The sequence below is a fragment of the Clinocottus analis genome, unplaced genomic scaffold, assembly GCF_023055335.1.
Source record: "Clinocottus analis isolate CAN_PGR_092001 unplaced genomic scaffold, fCliAna1.0.p SCAF_19, whole genome shotgun sequence".
NCBI classification, from domain to species: domain Eukaryota; kingdom Metazoa; phylum Chordata; class Actinopteri; order Perciformes; family Cottidae; genus Clinocottus; species Clinocottus analis.
The window spans coordinates 4,320,033-4,343,962 of record NW_027175920.1 but is presented as its reverse complement, the minus strand read 5'-3'; the positions used below and the strand labels follow the sequence as shown (position 1 = coordinate 4,343,962).

Below are 23,930 nucleotides of genomic sequence, written 5' to 3'. Positions count from 1 at the left end.
CATCAATGACATAAACTGTATGGTAAATGTTTATGAAACATTACCTACGACTTTAATTCGCGAGAGCATTATGGGCCGCTTGCCTTGCTTTACGCGCATGCGCCCTGGGGCTGGCATTTCGTCATGGCTGACACGGGCTGGCCAGGCTGTGCGACGAGTTTGAAAGGTGTCATACTGGACATGTGTGGCGTTTTATATGACAGCGGGGACGGCGACGGGGTCGCCATTCCCGGTTCAATTGAAGCCGTGAAAAAGTGAGTGAATAAGTAGCGAGTCGTTGCGGGAGTTTCAGCTGCGTGCACCTTCACTATATGGACCAACTTGCACGCGCAGTCGCTTATCCATTGTGTGGCTAATTCATGGATTCTTGCAGTTCCTTTACTAGACTCCCAAAGGGTCATGGTTAGTGCTGCGTGTTTGAGCTGTCTTCTGTCTCAGCGTCACTGTGGGCTCTGTCTTCAGTCTGCCCCTCTGTTTCCTGTTTCAAAGGCTCAAGGCTTCTGACCTGCAGCTGCGCTTCTGCACCAATGAGACCCAGGCCGCCAGAGAGAAGTTTGTGGCCAAGCTTCAAAGACTGGGCTTTGACATCCTCGTGTCAGAGGTCTTCTCTCCTGCTCCTGCAGCCGTGGCTATCCTTAAGGAGAGGGGGTTACGGCCTCACCTGCTCGTGTATGATGGTAAAGACATATGCACTTTGACAGTCTGTCTGACCTTCTACTTAATGCTTTTAATATATAGAATAATACATTGAAATAATGTTTTTGTCCACTCATAACAGAATTGTTAGGTCCCTTGTTAGTTGAGCATGTTAAGTGTCTAATCTAAATTGTTATCATTTTAGAATGAATGATTTAGAAACCCTTTGATAAGATAAGATAGTCCTTTCTTAGTCCCTCTGTGGGGAAATTACAGTATTACAGCAGCCCTTATTCACAGATATAAGTAAACAGTAGAACAGTAATAAAAACACAATTTAAAAATTAGACAGTAAAACACAAAAATAGAAATGTACAAATGGAATAAAATAAATGGTTAAAAGAATGTGTATAAAGTGTAAAAGTATAAGTATTGCACCAAAAGTGTTAAGTGTTCTCAGTGTTGAAGTGTTATACAGTGGTTTGAACAGTGGTGATCAGATATAATATTAAGAACATTTTCGTTTTAATTTTTTTAAATGTGTGACGCAGCAAAACACAATTTTGAACGACAACATAAATGTAGACTGGGAAACAATAAAACAACACCACAAGTGTCTGTGGCTCTCAGCCTCAAGCCTACTGGTTCCTACAAAACATGTACATCATGAAAAATGACTTGTATTTGTAGTTTAATTTTCCTTTATTTCCATACCAGCCACCACGCGGGTATTGTATTCACCTGGTTGGATCTCCTTGAAAGAGGGTTACAAGTTTTCTTTCCAAAATAACTTCTAAAAACAACATTGTTTTGAGTAATAGCAGAGTATTTGAGGCAACAGGATGGTGTATGTTGGATGGACATTACAAACTACTGCTGCCTCTCTGTAATAAAGCAACATGTCACCCAGTGCATCATTTAGGCCCAGTGATGCATTATTCATAGTTTTTGAGGAATAAACTGATTTTGGCTATGGAGATAATTCTTGTTTGTTTGGGTCTTCTTGTGGGATTCGTTGACACCTATAAAAAATATATGTATCATCTAACTTATTCTGTATTTATGTTTACTCTTATGCAGGACTTCTCCCCGAGTTTGACAGTGTTGACAAGACCAACCCAAACTGTGTGGTGATTGGAGACGCAGCTGAAAAGTTTAACTACCAGAACCTGAACGATGCGTTCAGGGTCCTTACAGGCCTGGAGAAGCCAGTGCTGTTCTCTCTGGGCCAAGGGTAAGAGGGCATTTTACAAGTCAGTAGGCCATACTATATTACTTTTTCTGAGTGATGAGCACATTATGAAATGATCAACAAAATATTTGTGGTTTCTTCATAGGAAGTATTACAAAGAGACAGATGGCTTGAAACTAGATGTCGGGGCTTACATGAAGGCTCTGGAGGTACAGTAGGTGCTTTGTTTGCATTGATATATTTATTAAGAACAGCACTGCTGTACATGTGATGACTAATTTGTGTTAACTTTTTCTTTGCCTCCAGTATGCCTGTGATTTAAAGGCTGAAGTAGTTGGAAAGCCATCCCCAACATTCTTCCAGAGTGTTCTCAATGACATGGGCCTTCAACCGCATGAGGTAGGTAACAGAAGTTATTATTTTGATGCAGATTTGTAATTCAGTTTTTTGATCTAGGTTTATTTTTAATTTTTGAGATGATCATATTTCTACGTGCCATTTGGAACTGTATGTCGCTGTACTCTGAAGTCGCTCTGGTCTCTCACGTCCAAGCTGCAAACATGCAGAAGTGACCATCTGCAATTTTGTGCAATTACTTGGAAAAAACACTACAATGGGAAATTGTTGTGCATGCGACTGCACAAATAATTTCAGTCCACAGTTCAACGTCCACAAACTGACCGTCGAGTGCGTTGTATAGATTATTTTTTAATGTTAACCGCCTTTACTTTTACAAGATGTTTATTCGTCTTTCTTCCATTCACAGCATTTATTTTTATCGGCGGGTGTCTGAACATGTTTAATGTCTGTCCCTGGTATCTACCCATCTTAGTGTATTACAACTAAAAAGAATGTGCCACAGTCTCTCTAAGCGTATCTATTTTTGTTCTTGGCACTGATTTCATCTCGGCCAGAGCCTCACTCCTTCCTCTGGATCTCTAGTCTTTCTCTGAGACGGATATATCCACGGCAACATCTGCTGCTCCCAAAGCCTTCTGTTACTCCCCCATGTTTTCATGCACAGTTGGTGAAATTGACTAGTATCATTCTCTCAGAAGGAATTATCAAACTAGGGTAGGCTAAAATGTATCAGTCAAGGACTGTTGATGCTTCAGTTGAAAGCAAAAACAATAGAAGTATGGATACAGTTGCACACAAAATTATTCAACCCATATTGCAAGTGAGGTTTATTGGCAACATTTACAAACGTTTTAGCTGTATTCCAGAAATCAATTTAAATAGGTAAACACAACTAATGTCACAAGTGGTTTCTCTAAATTAAACACAAAGTAGTGCTTTCAATGACTTTACTGCAGTCTCAGAATTATTAAACTCCCTCAATAGAATCCCTCTTTAGAGCACACGGTTGCTAATCAGGTGTCGTCTCAAGCACACCTGATGCCACTAATCAAGGGCCTCGTTAGTTGCACCAGGTGTGCTTGAGATAAAAAATGTATTAGAATTGAATGCATTCACCTAACTAACGCTATCACAGTTACATGAGATCTTAGCATGTTATTATCCTTTATATAGACACATAATTATGTTCTTATTTTACATTGTTGTAACACCATTAGCATAAAAACATTTAAAAATATCAACTAAATTATAATGTTTTCCTTCAAATGTTCAAGGCACTGATGATTGGGGACGATCTGGTGAATGACATGGGTGGGGCCCAACATTGCGGAATGAAAGGCGTACAAGTCAGGACCGGCAAATACAGGTCAGTGATGTCTTTTTAAATCTACCAAACCTAAAGATGACTTCTTATTGCCTTCTGCTGGGCAATATATAATATGTGTATAATATATGTATGGTTGGTAAAAACATCCATGTCAGTGTGTGACTGGCTGAAGTATCTTTCCGTTAGAAACCAGCTCTATATCGTCTCGTTCTCTGGCTAAATCTGTGCTTGTATGCATGAAGATGAAATGATTGCTTCGTGACTAGGGGACATAAATCATACTGCTTAGTCATATCTTCAACTTCTATGTTCTTTTCAAAGGTTTAACTCTTTTGAAGAAAGAAATGTCTTTCTTTTCTACAGATCTTGAAGCTAGTCCGACCGTGCGGTAAATCAGAATACAAATCTATTCCGCTATTTGCCAGGAGAGGGCGCCCTCACACCAGGATTGTGAATCAGTTTCCTCCATAACACACAGGCTTCCAGTGAGCCAACCACCTCATTCTTTAGCTTTCCGGATTTGTTTATTTGATTGAGAAGCCGCCCAAATAGCTTTATTATCTCCACATGTTGGATGCTACTCGCCCACAGGGTTATTGGCACAGAAGGATTCATGATCCCAAGTCTGGGGATTATTGGGGCGTCTTTCTCATGGGGTAATTACAGAAACATATGGTTGATTATTTTAGAAGATATATGTGGTAATTATGGAACCACGCATTGTATTCAATTTATTTTAAATAGCCCAAATCAGAAATTTGCCTTAGAGGGCTTTTACGATCTGCACCCTCTGTCCCAGGACCCTCACATCGCAACAGGAAAAACTCTCCTAGAAAAAATCAGACATACTGTTCGTTATAATGCATGTTCATTTTTTTCTGTATGTAATGTAACATTAGCTCTAGGTTGTATGTGTTCTTAACAAATGTTTATGGAAGGGGATTCCTAAACATTTTGCTATTTTTGCAGTCGTGTAGTGGAAGGTGCAATATTTCCCTTTTTTAAGTGGAGTAAAAGTGTAAAGTTGCTTCAAGTGCAAGTACTCACATAACAGTATTTAAAATAACTTTTCCAATGTGGTTATGTTTTAGGTTTGGTTTGGTTTTGTTTGTGTGTTTGTCAGCAGAAATACACACATTGTATTTCACTTTGGTTCACATTGCCAGATGGGGCACGGCCTTGGCGCAGTTCTCCGCTCTCAGAGTGCCTCTCAAGTCACCATTTTGTTTGGCCATAAACCACCGATTAGTCTTAAGAGCACCACGCTTGATGACCTGCTCCACTACTGCGTACTTGCATGCAGGTCTGGGGGTCATGTGACCACAGAACGCTGAGTAATCTTGTTGAGCATCAGTCAGCTCTAATCCTGTACTAAGTGCACAGTCACTCGCTGTAAAACCTGTCTCCTATGGCTGAATGGCATATGTGGGTTTGTACTTTTGATATGCTTGTGTGTATGTAGCTGACATGTACATGCAGGCCTGGGTCACCTACATATCTGTGTCGGTATGCGAGTTCAAAAGCCAACAGTAGGCCGTGTTTCTGTCTGCTCAATCGTCGGAAGCTGAACTCTTTCAAACACAGATTCTCTCTTTCTGCAGCTTGGGCATGCATGTGGTTTATCACTTTGCAATCTTCCCCCGAGCAGCTCAGTTCAGCTCCAGCGTGCTGACACTCAACACTGTCTGATATAGTCAACTAAAATGCAGGAATATATCACTGCTCATCCTTTTTTTTTTTTTTTTCTTCTTATTTTTTGAGAGCAGAGAGCAACTGGTTGAATTTGTTTCCCCACTGAGGAACATATGTGGAATCTGTATTGTGTTCCCTGTTGCGTTTCAGCTGTGGCTGTTCAGATTTATGGACTGATTGGTGAATGGAGTTTATGTGTTGGAAACACATGCGTACAAGTTATTTTATAAGTAGTTGAATAATGTTTTCAGTACTGCACAGTAAAATGACACCGTAGGGTTTATGAAGGCCAATGTTTCATTGTCAGGACTAGATTCAAGGCTTACTTTGAGTCAGTTTGTGTGCGAGATTACTAACAGAAGACACTTTTTCTTGTGGATATCTGTTTCCGAAGCAAAAATGTGTGTACCAAATTAGAATTGATGGCTCCAGAGTGACCTGTAATTTACTGATTTAACATAAACACCTCATAACATCTCTGATCCTTCAGCAGACGTATTGGACTGTACGACATGCGTTCCCTGAGAACAAGAAGAAAAACAGTGACAGCGAGGGTGTTTCCGTGGGTCTGCAGGAGAGCTGCAGACGTGAGATTTAGCATTATTTAGCCAAACAGGCCCAGTGAACCCAGGCTTTCTGGGAGCAGCTATAAACCCTCAGTCAGATCTGTGAAAACACAGCTGTTTCCAAGTCAACCAGATGCTCCGCAGGCCTCCAGTTCCCATCAGACTAGAAAAAAAGACTGCTTCAAATACCCTTGGCCCCATGACGAGGCAGGAAGGGAAAAAAGATACAAATCACAGACTATCTAATTATATCAGCTTATTCTGAAAAGGTTTTGATTTGACTTACTGTTATTCAGCCAGGACTGCATCGATTCACAAAGCATGACTTGGATCTGTCAGATGCTGGAAATATCTTACGGTCTTCGCAGTTAACTCATTTTAAGATGGAAATTAGAGGTGTTCACCTTTTTTATTATGTATATAATCTGCCTTAATTCTGTTAGAAAAAGCTAAAAATGTACAATATGTTAGGAATGTCAGGTTTAGGTCAATTAATACACGTTATACTCGGGTGCTCACTGTATTTTCTTTTCTCCATGATGCACAATACAAGCATGTTCTTGTGATAACGCGTGCAGATAATGGCCAAGAATGGTGGCCAAGTGACGTGATATTACAGGATGCACCAGTAATGACTGAGACTACAGATGTGTTAATAGGGGAATTATAATCGGGGAGTGTTCTTCTAGCTGTATTCATGAGCAAAGGTTAGCACACTTCCCTCAGGGGAGCCAGAGAACCTTTTGCTCTTTAATGTAGAACAGGTTTGCAAAGAGGGGCCTACACCAAAAAGTGGTTGGAAATTAGGGTTATGATGAACTGAGTGCTGATGTTGATCAGCTGCATATGAACAGTCTGCCAACACTATCGTCAGCTCTGTAGCTACGCAGATCAAATCAAATAATACCTAGTTTTGTTCATAACACAGAGTATCTAAAATCAGAACTGTTAATTGCCAAGTACGTTACACATGCAATGAATTTGGCAAGGTGAATGGTGCAAAATTATACACACAGTGCAATAGTACGAGACATTACTTAATGTGCAATGCATTTTTGGTAAACAAATAACAGGGGTGCGCTATTCACACCTATATTTGTTGACATTGATAAACCTCTACCTTGTAGAGAAAAAGCTCTTGGACTGTATAAAACATGGACGCAGTCATTCTGAAATAAATAAATTATATATAAATAAATTTCTGAAGAGCCGTTGTGATGCTCAAAGTGGGTGGATCTCGCCATCTTGGCAGCGACGTCACACAGACACAGCCCAAAGGATGTTGAAGGGAAGTAAATATAGCATTGAAGGCGAGGCCCTGTCTATTCCTGTGTAAGTAGCACATGGGGGGGGGGGGGGAGAATAAATACCTTTTTTAAAATACCCAAATCTTCTGACGCTCTTCCACATCCATCGGGGCCCTTTAACCCCGCCTCCCAGCCGTTGGGGCCAGCCTCCTTCTCGGGGATCATCACATGAGCGCAGGAAAGAAAAATAACTCTTTGGCTATTAGTGCATTTTCCAACTTTTACGACCTTGAGATTTAAATAACGTCTCTTTTCCAGTGACTTTCTTTGTGGTCCCTTAGGGGCTTTAGAACAAGCTGTTGCACAACAGTGACATATCACCTCATAGAGATGATATGTCAAATAGCTGTTAAGTACCTGTTCGCCACAGCTACTTAACAAAGCTAACAGCAGCTCTACTTGTGTTTTATTACCATCTGTCATGACAGCTTTGAAGCTTAATAAAAGCAGGTTCACGTCACGCGGTTTCTTCACGCACTACTCTTAAATCACTTCAGTCGACACAATTAGTTTCTGAACCTTCTGGTCTCCCTGTGATAATCAAAGAAGTTGGATTTAAAGCATTTCGTTCATGAATGCACACTCAGTATTAGCATTTGTAATTCTGACGCCGGATACTAACGCAGTATTGGTAGGTATTTTGAATGAGGGCCAGTGAGTTAGACGCCCTCACTTGGATTCCCGTTGGAATCTGGCAGAGTGCACCGAAAACATTTTCACACAGCAGAAACATCTTCTAAACGGTTCACATTGTAAACCTCTCCCTGTGGCCAACGCTTGACTGCTAATGCGAGTGTTCGGGAAACTGTTTTCCGAGCAGGCCGAGCCAGACCAAATGTCTCCAGAGGGAACTAGTCTCTGATGATGCACACTATGAACCAGTTTACCGAAACCGCACCCTGGTTCGTGCCCTTTCTGTCTGCGGTTGTCCCTCGAGGACGCAACCGGAAGCCAGATTATTTTTTCCTTCAGCGTTTCTTCTTCGCTGTGTTGAGTTGCACTCACACCTGTCAACGTCAGCATGTTTGTTCGAGAGAACATGCCGAGATTAGTTTAATGCGGCATGCGTGCCACATCGTTTCCATTGTTGCAAAATCCCTTCCTTCCTATTCTTGTCGTCCCACCGAATAAATGTAGGCTCAGCTTAAATAAGCCATTTCATATCGTGGTCGTTAACAAGTGCAATCAAAGACAAACAAACAGTAGCTTGCTTTAAATTCGGCTGAATTGATTGCACTTGTGTTAATATTTGTTCTCCTTCAACTGTAACTGGCAGCAGTGGTAAGTTTGAAGCCGTTTTTTCTTCTGGTGTGTTGACACTTAATTTCCCTTGCTGGGAGATATTGTAGTACAACTCGGAGGTAATGTAATCCTGATTTGAGCAATACAACTGGTATGTGGTCTACAAATGTAAGCATGCTTTGTGTTTGCATCCACCTCAAATGTGTGACAATAAAAAGATTAGACTGATGAAAGGTGCGTTGTGTGTTATGACTGCTGTTGTGTAACATTTTTACCTACAGTGGTTAGCGCACACCTCATCACTGAAGCTGTACTCCGTGCACAATACTGCATGTGTTTTTTTTGTATGAGTAACGAGAGTTGGAACACACAGTTCTCACCAGATGGCCGGTATGCAAATATTCATAGCTATCACTGTAACTGCTACTCCTGTAATCATAGTTATCAGAACCAGCAGGGCTGAGACGGATGTGGAACGATGGTCAAAAGGATGCGATGCCAGGATACAGTCCTCTAATGTGACCTGTAAGTCTTCTTTTATAGACATCAGGCAGTGGTTTTGGGTGATCCGTTTCATGTGTGAGTGGAGGCGCTGAACTTATAACATCTTCATCATCATCTTCTGGGCATCACTGACCTGTAAAGTTGTCTCCCGTCAATCCAGTTCAGGTCCGGCGGCATAAGTCTCCAGTGTCCCGCGTAGGCCGAGCCCCTCCTAGCAGCACAGACTGGGCAGACGGTTTTGTTTGCATGGTATGTAACCTGTGATTAGTGAGGAGAGCCAGAGCAGATTTTCACTGGTTCCTGTAATGAAGTCATGCAAATTAAGCCATTATCAGTGCAGCGACTCGAAGGAAGCCCTGCTCATTAGGAAAGCAAACGGCCCATTGGCCTGAGCTAACAAAGAGTGAGTTACAGCTTCACGGTGGAAAGATCTTTGTTATCTTATTAATAAAATATAGAAGTCCAGATTTTTTTTAAATGCATCTTTAATTACTAGCACAATATTGTTTCAAAATGTGTTGTATTCTCACTTGTGAAGTGGCCTTAAAAATTCTAGCAAGATATATGTGCAGTTGTGCCTTAACTGAATTAAACGGTGCAGAAAAATACATGATCTAGAGGTTGTGGTTTTAAAACTAAGCCAAAAAAAATGTTCTTCACCACAGTGGTAATATATCTGGAACACGGTGCAGATATGCCACATTTAATATTTTAAAACATGCTCTTGAAATTGATTTATTTATTGCGGGTACAACATTTGTCTTTATCTTCTCTTCCAGTGTCTATATGTTCGTGTTGGCCTTCTTATCTTGTTTGCACACTATTTGTAACGTATAATACATGTGCGGTTTTTTTTGTTCCGTGTGCACAGGGCGCTTATGCAAAAGAGATAACAACTCTCCAACCTGAATACATGTATTGTTGAATGACTGCCGAGTGAAAGGGTTCATGAAAAAGTGTGAACATTTCACCGCACTGTGTGTCAACAGAAAGGTGAAGCTGTCCTCCCTCTGACATAAGCAGCCTATCGTATCGCCGTTCTCGTGAATCTAACCGACACTAGACTGAGCGCAGCGTAGCAGTGTTGGGTTTATGGACGGGCTTTGTCCTTTGCAGATCTGTGACACTGAACCTTGGCAGGGTGACCGTGCATGGCTGTGGTTGCAGCCTAATCTCCTTTTTATAAACTGAGCGCTGTCCCTGGGATGGCTCTCAGGTACAGACTGTATTTCAGCCTAGTTTATCTTTCAGTCATCTACTGGTGTCCTATAGCCCCAATGGCTATGATAATGTACATGGTTTCAATTGTGTGCCCGTCAGAGAGAGAGTGTTTGTTTTTTTAACGTATGTGACTTCCCATAGTTCAAGCCCTTGTTGGTATGTGTAAACCAAGAGTTATACCATTCTCTTTTTGTAGAACTGCATAGAATATGTGGTTGTCTGAACAGGTTATGCTTGATTTGCACTTTCATTGTACTTTTTCCTTTGTCTTGACCTTTGTGAACTGTTCTCTGTAAAGAGCGTGCAGGCATTTTATAGTGTCTAGTACGACAGCACAGTCCCACACCCTGTCCTGTTAACTGCTGTTAGCACATTAGTTTTGTCTGTGTGGGAAGGAAGTGAAGTTATCTCATTTCACTCCTCTCCGCTGAGGGTGTGGGCTGTGAGCGTAAAAGCTAGTCAACTTGACAGTGACAGCATTTCTGTACGTGTCATTGAGGTCGGTTTGCCTCAGCGCCACCTCGGAGACCCTTTAAACTCTAATCCAGTGACTCTATGTGCAGAATATGGCCTTTTGAATCGAAGCAGAATGTGCAGGGGCCCGTTCTTTTGTGTCCAGGTCCCTCCGGATCATCCGAGGATCTGAAATCGAGAGCACTGGGACCAGTTGGGTTTTGTTTGTTCTGTGGCAAACCGGCAGATTTGCTTTTGGAACAGTGTTTGTTTTCCTGCTGTTTCCAAGGTAAAAAACACTGATGGCCCAGAGCAACAGACTATTTATACAGTATACATGATCATCTCAGTCCCCTTTTGTCAGTCAGTAGCAGGGCCTTTGTCAGGATATTTGCATGGCAGAATAGGAAAATGCATGTTGCATATGGTTTCCATTTCCACTGCTGGGCTTCCCTCTTTTTTAACCGATAACACATGAAAACTGGGTTCTGTTGGTTGGATCTCGTTGCTGGCTACATGCTTCCCACATTATGCTTTTCATGTCCTCGAGTAGTGGGTGGGTTGTTCTTTGCAGTGCTCCAGGGTTGCAAAAATTATAATTTTCACAAATAATGAATTTAAGTTCATATGCATTTTCAAATAAAGAAAATGTTTTTTCTTAAATTTTCTTGTACATAAACATATAGGCTAAATTATATCCGTTTTGTCAAGGCAGCATTTAGCACGATTCTGAGCTATGTTTTCATCCCATTCCCAAGGATCAGAATCTGCAGCTTTTGTAAGGAATGTAAACATAATCAATTCTGGGAATGATTTCCTCATTTCAACAGTACTCTGGCTTCAGATCCAACACTGCTTTGTCTTTTTGGGCCCTTTGTCCCTCTGTTTGTTCCCTATGGTTTGCGTTTGTATTTCTATGCTTTTAATAGAACATTTCAGTGAAAACATGAGTCTTACTGTCTGTAGGCTTGCTTGCTCGGTTCACAGAGAATAGCATGTGTAATCAACCTAGATCTACAACAGTTGTAATGGATTCAAATGGTAAATGACCAAGACTTGTGGCAAAAGAATCCAACATGTTCATAGAAACCAACACTGCAGCACAATCTACTTCTCACTGGGTTTAGTCAAATATAAAAGCCAAATATGGAAAAGCACAGCTATATTTAGCCAAAGTAGTGCTATGTATACAGCCATATTTAGCCACTTGGTTTGTCGCTAGCATGGTTATTCCTTTAATCACAAACAATACATGTTAAACATAATTGCGTGCACAGATAAACGGCTAGTGTATTAGTATTTGGAATAAACCTAGCATCTCATTACTGGGTCACTATTGACTGTTTATTGTAACGCCTGTGAACCCACATTGATAAAGGTTGCTGCCTTCTGCAATGGTGCAAGTTACAACACCTGTGAACGCCCACAGGAAGGTAGTATTTGTTAAACAGAACATAGGTTTTTCAGCGGAGTACTCGTAACTTTTGTCTTGGTCAGTATAACAGATAAGGGGTCATCTGAGGTCAGCGGATCACACGTTACCCACAGATCAATCTGAGCAAAGTACAACAGCGCTAAAATGAGGGAGGAAAGTGAGGATCGTCTCCAACAAACTATTGTTTCATTCAGGCTGTGTTTTTTAAACCTTCGGTTTGGATTAACTGCAAGCGAGGTAAAAGTTTAACAGGGCACCACAGATTCAGTAGAGATTCGAGAGGGATGTGGCAGAGGCATGACAAAGAGGTTAAAGAGCTTGATGAGACTCCAGTGGGTGCCCGAGCCTGGCCTACCATCTCTCACCACCCCGGGGTGACAGCTTCCCGTGCCTGCAGGCTCCTCTAAAGCCTGCCGTGCGTTATAAGTCAATGAGATATTAATAATTAACCATAGCTTTTTTCACAGTTAGACTAGACTCCCACGCCGAGACAAAGGAGCCGGCCAGGCCTCGGCCACTGAGCCCCTCGACGGTACTTTTCCACCCTTGAGAGGGAGAGAGAAAGAGAGAGAAAGACAGAAGAGTGGGAGAGAGAATCGGAGAGCTAAAGCCCACAGATGGCCGACTGAAACATAGCACTGCCTTTTAAATACATGAACACAGGGCCCTTAGTTGTTTCAATGGGGATTCAATCCCTCTTGCAATTACCAATAGACAGGCTGCTTGGCTGGGGGGACTTGGGTTCTTGCCCACTTTCTGCCGGAGCCCTTTTTTCCCGTAATGGTTTGTGTTTATGTGCGAGTGTGTGTCTGTGGTTCCACATTTGTGTCTGCATTTGTAGCAGCAGAAGCAGGTGACTCAGCAGCCTCTTGCTGCTTTCAAAACACTCATACACAGTGAGATATAGACATACAGACACACACACACACACAACGAAGGCTCAGTAAGTCATCAGCCGCACCGCTAATAATAACAAGCTGTTGAAAAGAGTGCGGTTAGATCTAGGTCACATAAAACTCTGCATATTGAGCACAATGCTGACAGGACAGCTGTGAAACGATGCAGGGAGTTTATTCTTGAAAGAATTTGGTCCAATAAACAAGAACTAGTCTCATCAGAAGAAACTGTTTTTGATGACTTTATTAATGGTAAAATATTAACTTTTATTTGTTTTGGGGTTTTTTGCATTGATCTCTAGGATGTTACAACAAAAGACCCTTTTGGAAAAGAAGTCCGCGAATTTAGCATTGCACTTCTCTATTGTTTAATATTTATCGAACTCGAACCAGACTGCCTTTTTTCTTTTTCACGTGTTGTCTTTTTCAAAACCTGGTGTCTGTCTAACCTGCAATTCAACTTTATCCTCAACAATTCAGTCCAATATACAGGTGTGTTATGCTAGTCGCGGCTAATGTAGCCTCTCGCTGTTAACCTCTAGCTGAGATGAGGATCAGGCGATTGGGGTCTTTCATCAACCCTTCAGAAAACCAGGTTTAATGTATTTCCTTTTCAGCCACTGGTAATGAATTAATTTCTTTACAATGGGGAAATCAGTCGGCAAACTTATTTTAATTTAGTCATTTAGCTGCATGCTCTTTCCTCATAAGAACCACACCAGACCACACCTTGCAGAAATCAGCGCAGAATGACCAGTCATACAAGATCTAGTGTGAAGTTACTCTTCAAAGGACCATACTGGTGGTAATTTATTTATTTTATTAAATAAATTGTACAGCCCTTGTAAAATACCCACCAACTAGAGTCGGTTCTAACACGTGAACATGTTGTAATTGAGATTTGGTGGGTATTATTGTACAAGTGAACAGATACAAATAAAGGGTTTGCTAAAAGCAGTGGATGAAATGGATAGCTAAAGAATATGGATTAACAGTTGAGTCTGGTACTTGATTTTCATATGTGTAAATTCATTTAAATCAATGGCTGAACAAATGATTAAGAACTAAAACTAACACTGCAACAGCCATCTTGATAATGTCGACAAGATTTGTAGTTGAGGAGATGCAACCTGAAACGCATCGTGCATTTTTGTGGCAGAAAGCAAAGGTTTATGGATTATGCCCTGTTGGTTTAGCCCCAGATGTTTTTGTGGTTGAGAAGGACGGAAGCTTTCCAGTGGGTGGTTTTGACAATTCAGGATACACTCTGTGTGTTGCAAACCTTTAATGTCTGAAGCCACAAACGGGCCTTTGAAAAAGTGACAGTCGGGCAAATTGTCCTCACCTTGAAGGTGTCAAAGTCAAATTGATCCTCACAGAGATAGATTGACAAGCGCAAACAAACACACACACTCACAAGCAACACTAGCTTTCACAAGTTCATTTTTGAGAGCTTTTTCTTTGTGCTGCAACCAGGGAATCCCCTTTTGTGTCCTGCTCGATTGGAAAGAACCGTTAATCTGTGTAAAGTGTGAAAAGCATACCGCAGCTGTTTGCTGATCATGACTCAACATTATACAGCCTTTTGGTACAGTGAAGCGATAACGACCTCTGCAAGGCCACAAATTCAGCAAAGGATGTAGAGAGGCTCCAGCTTTGCATCTGTCACATCTGTTGCCATAACATGCACGTAACATGGTGGTTTCCCCCCAGTTCAGTTGGGCGGTTGCAGCTGTGTTACCTCAAGAGAGTTATCTTGTTTCTTGTTGCACTTCTGTAAATATCAAGTGATGAAGAAAGCGAGACAAAAAGCAGGAGTGGGTGACGATAAACCCGGATGGAACATCTTAACTGACTTGGAGTTGTCTTATTTTTCTTTCACTAAGTGCAGGGGTGCCGTTTTTTTTTTTTCTTGATTTCCCGTCAAGGTTTGTTAGTGAGGTTTTCTTTTCCTTTTAGTTTCATTTATCTCCTGTGACCTTTATTATTTCAGTCGAGCTGTGAGCACATTCTCAACCAAGCAGCTGAAAATACATGCAGTTACACATTCACACATTCTCTTCCCCTCGGGGTCGGGAGAGAAAGCTTTTGTCTTGTGTTGGTATCTTATGTCGCCCACAAGCCTTGGCTGAACATAAAGGCTATAGTAATGGTTAGGTTGCGTACTCCTTCGGGTTATGGTTATATAGTCTGCTTTAGTGTGAGAACAGGCAGTGTTGTGGCTGACGGTACTTTTCCTCGCGTGGTATGAAAAAAAAAGCACATCAACACAAAGAACTGGCTTGAACGTTTTTTTTTCTTTCTTTTTTTCCGTCTCTCGCTGCCAGGCTGACTCTTCCCTCTTCCCTCGGCGTTGTCGCAGCTCTCATGAATGTGATTACTCTCTTCAAAGCCAGGTGACGGCACACTTTACAAAATGTGTTGCTGTTAGTTTGTATGTGGGCCTGAGGATTATACACAGAGGAAATAACATGAAAACTCAAGTGTGGATCTGAATAAGTTCCATGCCGACTCGCATTTTGTCAGTGTCCTCTCCCTGTCGTATCTTCCACTTGTTATCACTGTTATTCTTTGAAACAGTTTGACAGAGTTTTGCATGCTCTGTGGTGACTAACGGTTTCCATTGATAAATTAAAGAATGAAAGACTTACTTTTTCACCTGATATTTGAGGGGGTTTGGCCTTTTTTTAAGCTCTCTTTTTTTCGCTAACAATTACTAACCTCAGTCTAATAGGAACCATCTTTGTAGCAGTGCTAGTAATTTAATGTTACCTTTTTTGAGTTTAATACATTTTCCATTGGTTGTTTTCAGTGTTGTCTACACCCAGTACCTGACCTACAGTGTGGACAACAGGCATTCAGAGTTTGATTTTAAAGCTTTAGCATTTCTTAAAAACAAGATATATTTCTGTGTGGTAATATCTAGCTGCTGGGAATCTGACTGTTTCCAGCCTGGAGTTCCCAAACATCGCTGTATTTGTCATGGTCTTCAGTGTTGTGTACTCACGGCTGAGGTTGAACTTTTCATCTCTACCCTCATGTAGGCCTTATCTGCTTTATCTGCACTGTGTCAAGCGAAAGGCATACTCGGCAAAAGGTGAGGAGGTTAAGAGAGAAGTGTAAATCGACATCTGGTGTATGCGACAGTTTTGCTTCCCCTTGTGTGCCCGCCTGCGTATCTGTGTTTGTGCTGGTGTGTTAAGCATTAACTGATGGACAGGTTGTCGTGCCTTTTACCCCACGGTCAGCTACCCTGACAATGCAATGAAGAAGAAGCATCCTTCTATTCCAATGTTGAACAACCCCCCCCATCTCCGTCATGTCTGTATCCCGACTGTCGTACCCAGACTCTATCGGTCTTTGAAACACAGCTGACTTTCACTTTTTGCACCCACTCGCCGTATGAGTCATTCATATCCACTTTCATTTCATGGAGGCATGACCTGTCCTTATAAAAATGGATCTCCATGTTTTATAGAGCCAAGTATCATGTTATATATGTACCCCTATGACAGTCTAAGCTTCTATAAACTTATATTGGCTGATGTACACGATACCCATTTCTCAAACTGCTTAATCCACTGTCACGTCATCGCTGGGATCAGAGGTGTACAGTATGTCGATGTTTTTTTGGACTGATCTGATAGGTGACAGTGTTACAGAGATGAAGGTTGAGGCTCTACCCCAAGGATCATTTGATCAGTCTTGCATTCTTTTTTCCAACTAATCAACTCATTTAATTCATAAAATATGAAGAAATGGTGAAATATGGCCGCTTTGTCGGTTCCAATATTCTAACTGATGTCTTGGAATTGTTTTTGTCAACCCACCAGTCGTAAACCCAAACCGTGGGATCAATTACCAACATTCTGGTGGAGCGCTTCTCTTTCAGCATGGTGGCAGCTGTGTCAAACTAAATTCTTGGCTGCTTCCCACCTCCTTGCTCGTAGCGGACAGCACCCATAGGTGGAGGCAAGCCCATCTCTTCTCGTGTATTGATACGCCGTTGACCTGAAGTACGCACCGCGAGTTACCTCATCTGTAACACTAGCTGCATTGTGCTGAATTTTGCATGGTCACATTGACCTGGTTACTCCTTCATTATTCATGGCAACGCAAAATGAATACACGCATGCATATCCAAAGGCGCAGGCAAAGGGAAATTTAAAGGGACGTCAGGTTGGAGAGACGGTGTGGTCGGTGCCGTGCGCTTCACTGCTTGAAACATAAGAGCCATGGGACTAACTTGCTCGCGTGTTCATGCCTATGCGTGTGTGAACTCCATCAGTCCCCGGACAAAAAAGGGTGTGGTAGTAATCCAGCACAGGAGACATAACACCCGAACCATTAGCGGACCAGCTCACATAACCCAAGCGCTGGTGGCTGACAGACGTGCGTAAACACATGGCACCGCTTCCCAGTGTTCACCGTGGCTTCGGCATTCATGGCCTCTCCTCACACCCCCCCTCCGCCAGACTCTCTCTACTTTTTGACGCCACACTTGGGCGGCTCACAAATGTTTGCCATGGTCCTCTGCAAGCCCTCAGAGGGCAGGATTAATGGTGGTGTGTGCCGCACACCCAGGGCCAGACAAAGCCGCCCCATCTGGAGCTCCAACCCGTGACTGGGGGAACAGAGGCAGCACACAGAGCCTGGTCGAGGCTGCCCGGGGAGGGGAGGAGGGGGGCGGGGGGGAATCTATAGGCACCACTTAATAAATGAGCAGGAGTCCTGGGCAGTCCCGTGGATGAATGAAAGGGGGCGTCTCCGTCTTTTGATGTGATGGGGAGAAAAAGGGTCCTGCATGCCGGCCTGGGCCTCGTGCAGCACCGAATGGATAGCGTTTCCTCCACCAGCTGATTAAACAGCCATATCTACATCCATCACTGGGCCCTGATCCAAACAATGGCAGCAGCCGGGAGCGAGATAGGCAAGGCGACATCATGCCTCCTACAGATTTTTCTCTTTAGGAAACCAGATGGAGACAAAATTGTGATGACTGCGTTGGCCAATTGTTGCTGATGTTTTTGGCCTGTGACCATTTTATTTAATTTTTTTTTGGGGTGCAATCAGTCCAATAGTTGTTGAGGTATTTCAGATATGAGTTACGAGATATCATATATAGATGAGATATATTTGAGTTTGGCTCCTCTGACACGGTGCACACACACTGCTGCTTTTGTAGCGCACCTGCATTTAACCCACCTAAACAACTTGTTTTTTTTCTACGGTCAACAGTGTCTTGCAACTGCATCTTTTTTGGGTCCTGACCCCAGGTTGGAAACTACTAGCTTAAGTCTCCAAACTATTCTCTTGGTTTTATGTTGTGAATCTGGGTGTTTTTGGAATTAGTAGTTCTTACTAATTTACCCAGTCGGTCTGTTGTAGTTGTGTGTGTGTGTGTATGTATATATATATATATATATATATATATATATATATATATATATATATATATATATATATATATATATATATATATATATATATATATTTAAAAAAGTCTGGAACATTGTGTGACAGCTGGTGATGGAGACAAGAAACATGCTCTACCCTGCAGCGGCTTTTGGCAAGCAGCTGCACAGACACCTTTCAGTGTGAGGATGTCAACACAGCCAAAAAAAAACACATTTAACTTTTATTACGTTGTTGTTGAATTATAAGTGAGCTCTTATGATCACTCTGATAGGACAAAGACATGATTTATTACCAAAACCTTCCCCTCGAGCGTAAACAAGACGAGCCTAGAATAATTCAGCTTGGCTCTGTTCAAGCTTTGCCTTTCCCGAGTCTTCTCAGACCCTCATGTCCCGCTCTGTTCCAGTTTGCACACACAGTATTGTCAATGTGGCTGATAACATCCAACTGCTAGTCCTGTTTACCAAGACTGTACCCGTGCTGCATGTCCTCAAGCGTGTGTTTTTTGCTTCCCCTCCCTCAGGCCCAGCGACGAGAGGCACTCCACGGTGACGGCTGACGGCACTGTGGACGACCTGGCTCAGGCCGTGGACACGATCCTCAATCAAAGGCTCTGAGAACAAGGCTGCAGAAACTGGAGTCTCTCCACTTACCGTGACCCTGGGGGATTCAGGCTAATGTCTGGTAGTCTTCACGTTTTAACATCTTGAGTGATGTTATCAGAAGGAAGGGTGTACTGCATTGAGGTATTTCAAGTAAGATGTCGAAGCAGTAAGAAACAAAATCCAACCTGTAGCTGGGTGTTTCCCATATGTGACGGTTTAATTAATGAAATGTGACAACCATCTGATGCTTCACACACATGTGACACAGACTATAATTAAATACATGAAGAACTATCACCCAAGTCTACAAGAGATGAGCTTGACGCTGAAGAGATACATAGATTGTGCCAGGAATCAGCTGCTGACTGACAGTTAGGAACTTAAAGCAATGCTGTGTGTTCAGACTCTCCACTAATGTTACACACTGATACGCTATATGAAGACCGTTTGTAGTCTAACTGGAAAAGCATCATTGGCATGCAGCTGTAGTGTTTTAACATGAGTTTATTAATGTAGTATCTGGTTCTATGTGATGTTGATGTCTGTAATGCAAGTATTGTATTAATAAAACTATTTTTATTGTATAGCTGCAAAACATTTGTCTTCCTAAATGTTTCAATTTGTCTGGGGAATTTTTTTTTTAAATTTTTTTTTTTAAAGGGATCAAGGTCTCAAATCACTGGGGGAAACGTTGCCTCGGCTCTGGTACGAACTGGAATTGTTATCAGGGCGACTTTTTGTTTTACAAAAACAGGTCGCTGGAAATGGGAAGCGCGCTGGTCTCGGAGATGATGAATGCAGAACCCGGGCGAGTGTGATGAATCACGCTGATGCTTGAGCTCACGTCCTCCACCCCCTTCCGTAAACAAAAACGGAATGAGCGCTCCATCATCGGAGTGAAGAAACGCAAATCTGCAACTGCTTATCATTATTTACTTGACTGTAAGCCGCCTCTGCCGGGGGATCGTCCCGTCATCGCTGCTTTTGTTAATTGCCGCTCATTAGATGTTGTGCATTCACTCCAGTGTCTACAGTGATGGTTAAATAATATGATGAGGGGAAAAGAGTTGGTTATTGGGCTTTTGTGTGCCAGCTGGATCGTAGAGGCCTCTGGAAGTGGGGCGTAAAACAAATGCTTCTCCATCGCTGCCCCTGAGGTTTCAGTGCACCAAATGGATTCAACAAGAACAAAAGCCCATTGCCAAGTAATTCATTGAGGTCTTTCTGGTTCACTTCACCATTCGCTGACACAAGCTTGAATGTTATTGGGCAATTAAAGGTAATGAAATGCTACAAAGTATTAAGAAACTGTGCCCTTGCTGGGTGTACCAAATATTAATGTACATGGCAAAGTACTAGCATCTGGTACCCAGTTTTCTAACAGCTTACACATTGTTTGACTTAGTGTTTTGACAATTATGTTACCGCCCACTGGCCTTGTGCAAAGCTATTATATAATGTTTGACTACTTTCTAATGAATTCACTTGGCTTTAACTAAGTTCCAGTTCATGGAAGTGTGGTTTTGGAGTAATTTTAAAGGATGTAGGCCACAACAACATCACCTCTCTTGGATCATCATCATCATAACTAGCTGTTAAACACCCATACACACACACATGCCCCAAAGCTGGCTGGTTGATAACCAAACCAATTCCATGCTGGCTCAAGGTCATCAACCCATTTCACACAAGTTACACATTGGCAGCAGTTTACCTCTGCAGGCTGGTTTGACAGGGAAACAGTCATAAAGTCCTCGAGTGCTGCGCATTGATTCCCTAGCTGCGACCGCAGACTGTGAAGCAAGATTACCTTTCAAATAATAGTGATGACCTCATTTCTGGAGGCATGTCTGGGCATGTTTGACCTCACTGCCACAGGACAGTATCGACAGACATGACACACTGTCAAATCTTTGACTGACTGAAGTTTGTTGTGGTCTTTTTCCAGTTGGAAGTGATTGGCACATCAGTTTGTCGTCTTTGGACCCTTTTTTTAAAAAACAACTGTATAGTTTTTAGTGTTTTTTGCCCTGTATTGTACGTACTGTATTCAGTACGTACTCATGTAAACATTTCAGTCCTGAAATGATTAACCACTTAATGTATTAGCAGAAAAGTTACAGAAAATAAGTTGAATGCAAAACCAATGTCCAATGAGCTTCAGCTGTGCTGACAGTCATCCCAATTTTTTAAAGGACTAAAACCTTCCAATCAAGTTGTGAACTCGCCATTTTGCAAACTCTGCATATTTCTTGCAAATGTCCCCATGAAGTCTCCTTGATCCTCAGCACACTTCAGTTAGATGTTTATCTCTAAATATCAGCTTCTGCTGTCCGACCAGAACAGGATTATTGACCGATCATGACAGAAGTGTCTGCGAGTGTCCCCGCCCTTACCTCATTCTTCTCCCTGTACAACCTCAGGCCATTAAGCTCATGATCTCATTGTATGTTACTGACTCATAAGGGATGCAAAGCCCCGTAGCATGTGTGTCAGGAGCAGACGGACACATGCTGAAGGAGGAGGAGCAAACTTTCTCCTGGGGGCCCTATTTGCACAAAGTTCGGTTTGTAACCGAATCCAGCAACGGTGTGATTTGTTTTTAAATGTCATTGACGGGATAAGTGACTTCCACTCACTCTGAAACTTTATATTTAGTTGGAATGATCCTGAAATCCAATCTCTAAAATGAAGCCAGACATTTTTAGAAACGAGGCCCCTTGAGATCTTTGCCGGGTATACACGCACACACACACACACACGCACACACACACACGCACACACCGCTGCAGTGTGTCGCCGAGCCCAACATCCATCTACGTTTTTGTGTCATCGGTTTGGGTTCGGCTCCTCTTACACGGCGCGCACACTGCTGCTCTTGTAGCGCACCTGCATCTAACCCACCTAAACAACTGCCAGCTGTGTGTTACCTCGAACTTTCATCGCCTCCCATTCGGCACTTCCCGTTTGACAGGAAACGGCGGGTCAGCTGACCAGAAAACGCTGCGCACCTGCAGCCCCAAATGCACGGTTATCTGTGGAAACATGCACTTGTTTTGACAGCGGCCCCTTATTTGTCCCCTCCCTTCTGTGGAGCACTGGTCCATGCGGAGGCCTGTTGCTCTTACTCGCCAAGCCACATGCTTTCCCCCACATTTCATCTCCCTCCCCCCCCTCTCCCTCTTCCTTCTCTCGTGGGCAACCGTGCTAACAGCACTCTGTGGCGTGGGAGGGCTCTGAAAAAAAGGCCTGAATTTCCTCTCTGAGTGTTTACAGGCAATCTGAGAAGAGTCTCAGTTCATACACAAAGCAGTCTGTACTCCAACACGGTCACAGCCGTCACGGGCCCCCTCCAGGGACACGACCCCTGCTTAGCTGCCCGCTAAAGCGCCCGGCTCTCCTGACGCTAAGCATGACCCCGTGATGTCATGCCCGTGCGTGTGCGGATGTATAATCCGGGGGAAAGGGTAGTCGTATGTCATCACCCAGCGTAAACGAACCGTCGTGGCCAACAAAAGGTCTGAAGGCTTCCAGCTGACCTCAGGTTTGAAGCCGTCTGGCTCGGCAGGGGCTCTCTCTCCTGTGAAGGTGTCCGGTTACCTTTTGTAAAAGACCAAGCTTTCAACTCTCCATTTAGTTCCTACAATCCTTTTGCTGAAGGGACAACTATTTGACTTGAAGGTGAGTATGGCCTTGATGCATCTCTTCAGACTACTGCTGCTCAGACATAATACTGACTGAACTTTAAAAAAAAATATTTTGTGGTCTTGCATGAAAGTGTGTGGGTGAGATTCAACAATAACTCCCTCCACCTACAAAAGTGTATAGAGTCAGTGCATACAGACGGGAAATGGTTTTGCTTTTTGTTAATTTAGAGTTCAATTAAGATTTGCACGCCCAGTACTCAGCTGTTTTGTTAGAAAAGCATCAGACACTTGCACTGCAACTGGAAATGTTTTGTGGCCGGGTGCTGCAGCTAAATAGTTTTTCACCCCAACCATATTTGAGCTGCCAAGCGGGGGAAGGCACCAAACCTGGAAACTCGCACCAACATTCAGTTTCATGTCACATACGGTTTCGATTTGCTTTTATTGGAAATGTTGAACTCCTGAAAAAGACTTGTTTTCCAAAATGATATTTCCTGTTTTTGGGCATGATTTTATTTTATTTAATGAACTTTTTGCAGGGATTTGAAACTACCAGTAACTATAAATAGTAAATATAGCTTTTTAATTGTTGACATGTGGACAACAAACGTGTTATGCACCTGAAACATCTGACATAAAACTCCCTCGTGACCACTGTGGACCATCTGCTGCTTAAAAAGACGTGTGATGTGACTCGTCATTAGAGCAAATAGGACCGTGCATAACCTCCAAGATTACCACCCTGTTGCGTCAGAGCTGGTGGGGGTTGTGTGGACGAGTGTAGTGCAGAACATCGGCCTGACATGCCCCTCTTGTTGCACTCCTATCTCCTCTCAGAACACAGCCTCCTTTCATTTCTGTCAATCCACTGATTAAAGGCCGGCGTCCCTCGGCGTGTCAGTGTGCCCCACAGCACGTTTTACAAGGCTTCTGTTTACCCATTTTCTTCGACTCATTCCCCGAAAAAGGGCCTAACCAAGTGAACAGCGACTGCTTGCGTGTTCCAGGGGCGGCTCTGCGACAGTGTAAATATGACCTCACTACACAAGCATACAGATTCTCAGACAACAGCATAATAATCCAATCCATTACAAGACTATGCATTGGCCCCGTCGCCAAATTTAATCCCACAGTTATGCTTTGTGTGATTTTTGAGCCTGAAGTGCAGCATGTCAAGCAATCTTCAAATTACTCAGCCGATCTTTTAGGGAGGTGACTTCCCCTCAGTTGCACCTCACGCTTTCGAAGTGGCAGCGTGCAGAAGTGGTACGCAGTCGTACTGTAGCAACGAATCAAAAAGGTTAAGGGCAATATAATTCTGGAGGCAGTTGGGGAGGGGATGCAGACAAACGGAGCAGCAGCAGCGGCAGCCCTGACACATGGCCCACATTCACAGCCGCCTCCCACGTCACTGTGCTCCTCAGAGGAA

General features: G+C 42.8%; 1 protein-coding gene across 1 annotated transcript; it reads left to right on the top strand.

Moving 5' to 3' along the window:
- The first annotated feature begins 96 nt into the window (after nucleotides 1–96).
- On the top strand, nucleotides 97–19,438 carry lhpp (phospholysine phosphohistidine inorganic pyrophosphate phosphatase). Its single transcript, XM_068583211.1, has 7 exons — nucleotides 97–254; nucleotides 490–677; nucleotides 1,717–1,870; nucleotides 1,974–2,037; nucleotides 2,135–2,227; nucleotides 3,463–3,554; nucleotides 18,773–19,438. The coding sequence occupies exons 1-7, from the start codon at nucleotides 124–126 to the stop codon at nucleotides 18,864–18,866; spliced, it is 816 nt and encodes a 271-aa protein (XP_068439312.1). The 5' UTR covers nucleotides 97–123; the 3' UTR covers nucleotides 18,867–19,438.
- The last annotated feature ends 4,492 nt before the right edge of the window (nucleotides 19,439–23,930 follow it).

Excerpts from the sequence above, each read along its gene's own strand:
- lhpp (XM_068583211.1), top strand. The coding sequence starts at position 124 with ATGGCTGACACGGGCTGGCCAGGCTGTGCGACGAGTTTGAAAGGTGTC. Across the intron at positions 678-1,716 it reads TCACCTGCTCGTGTATGATG|GACTTCTCCCCGAGTTTGAC; the intron begins GTAAAGACATAT and ends ACTCTTATGCAG. Across the intron at positions 3,555-18,772 it reads GTCAGGACCGGCAAATACAG|GCCCAGCGACGAGAGGCACT; the intron begins GTCAGTGATGTC and ends CCCCTCCCTCAG.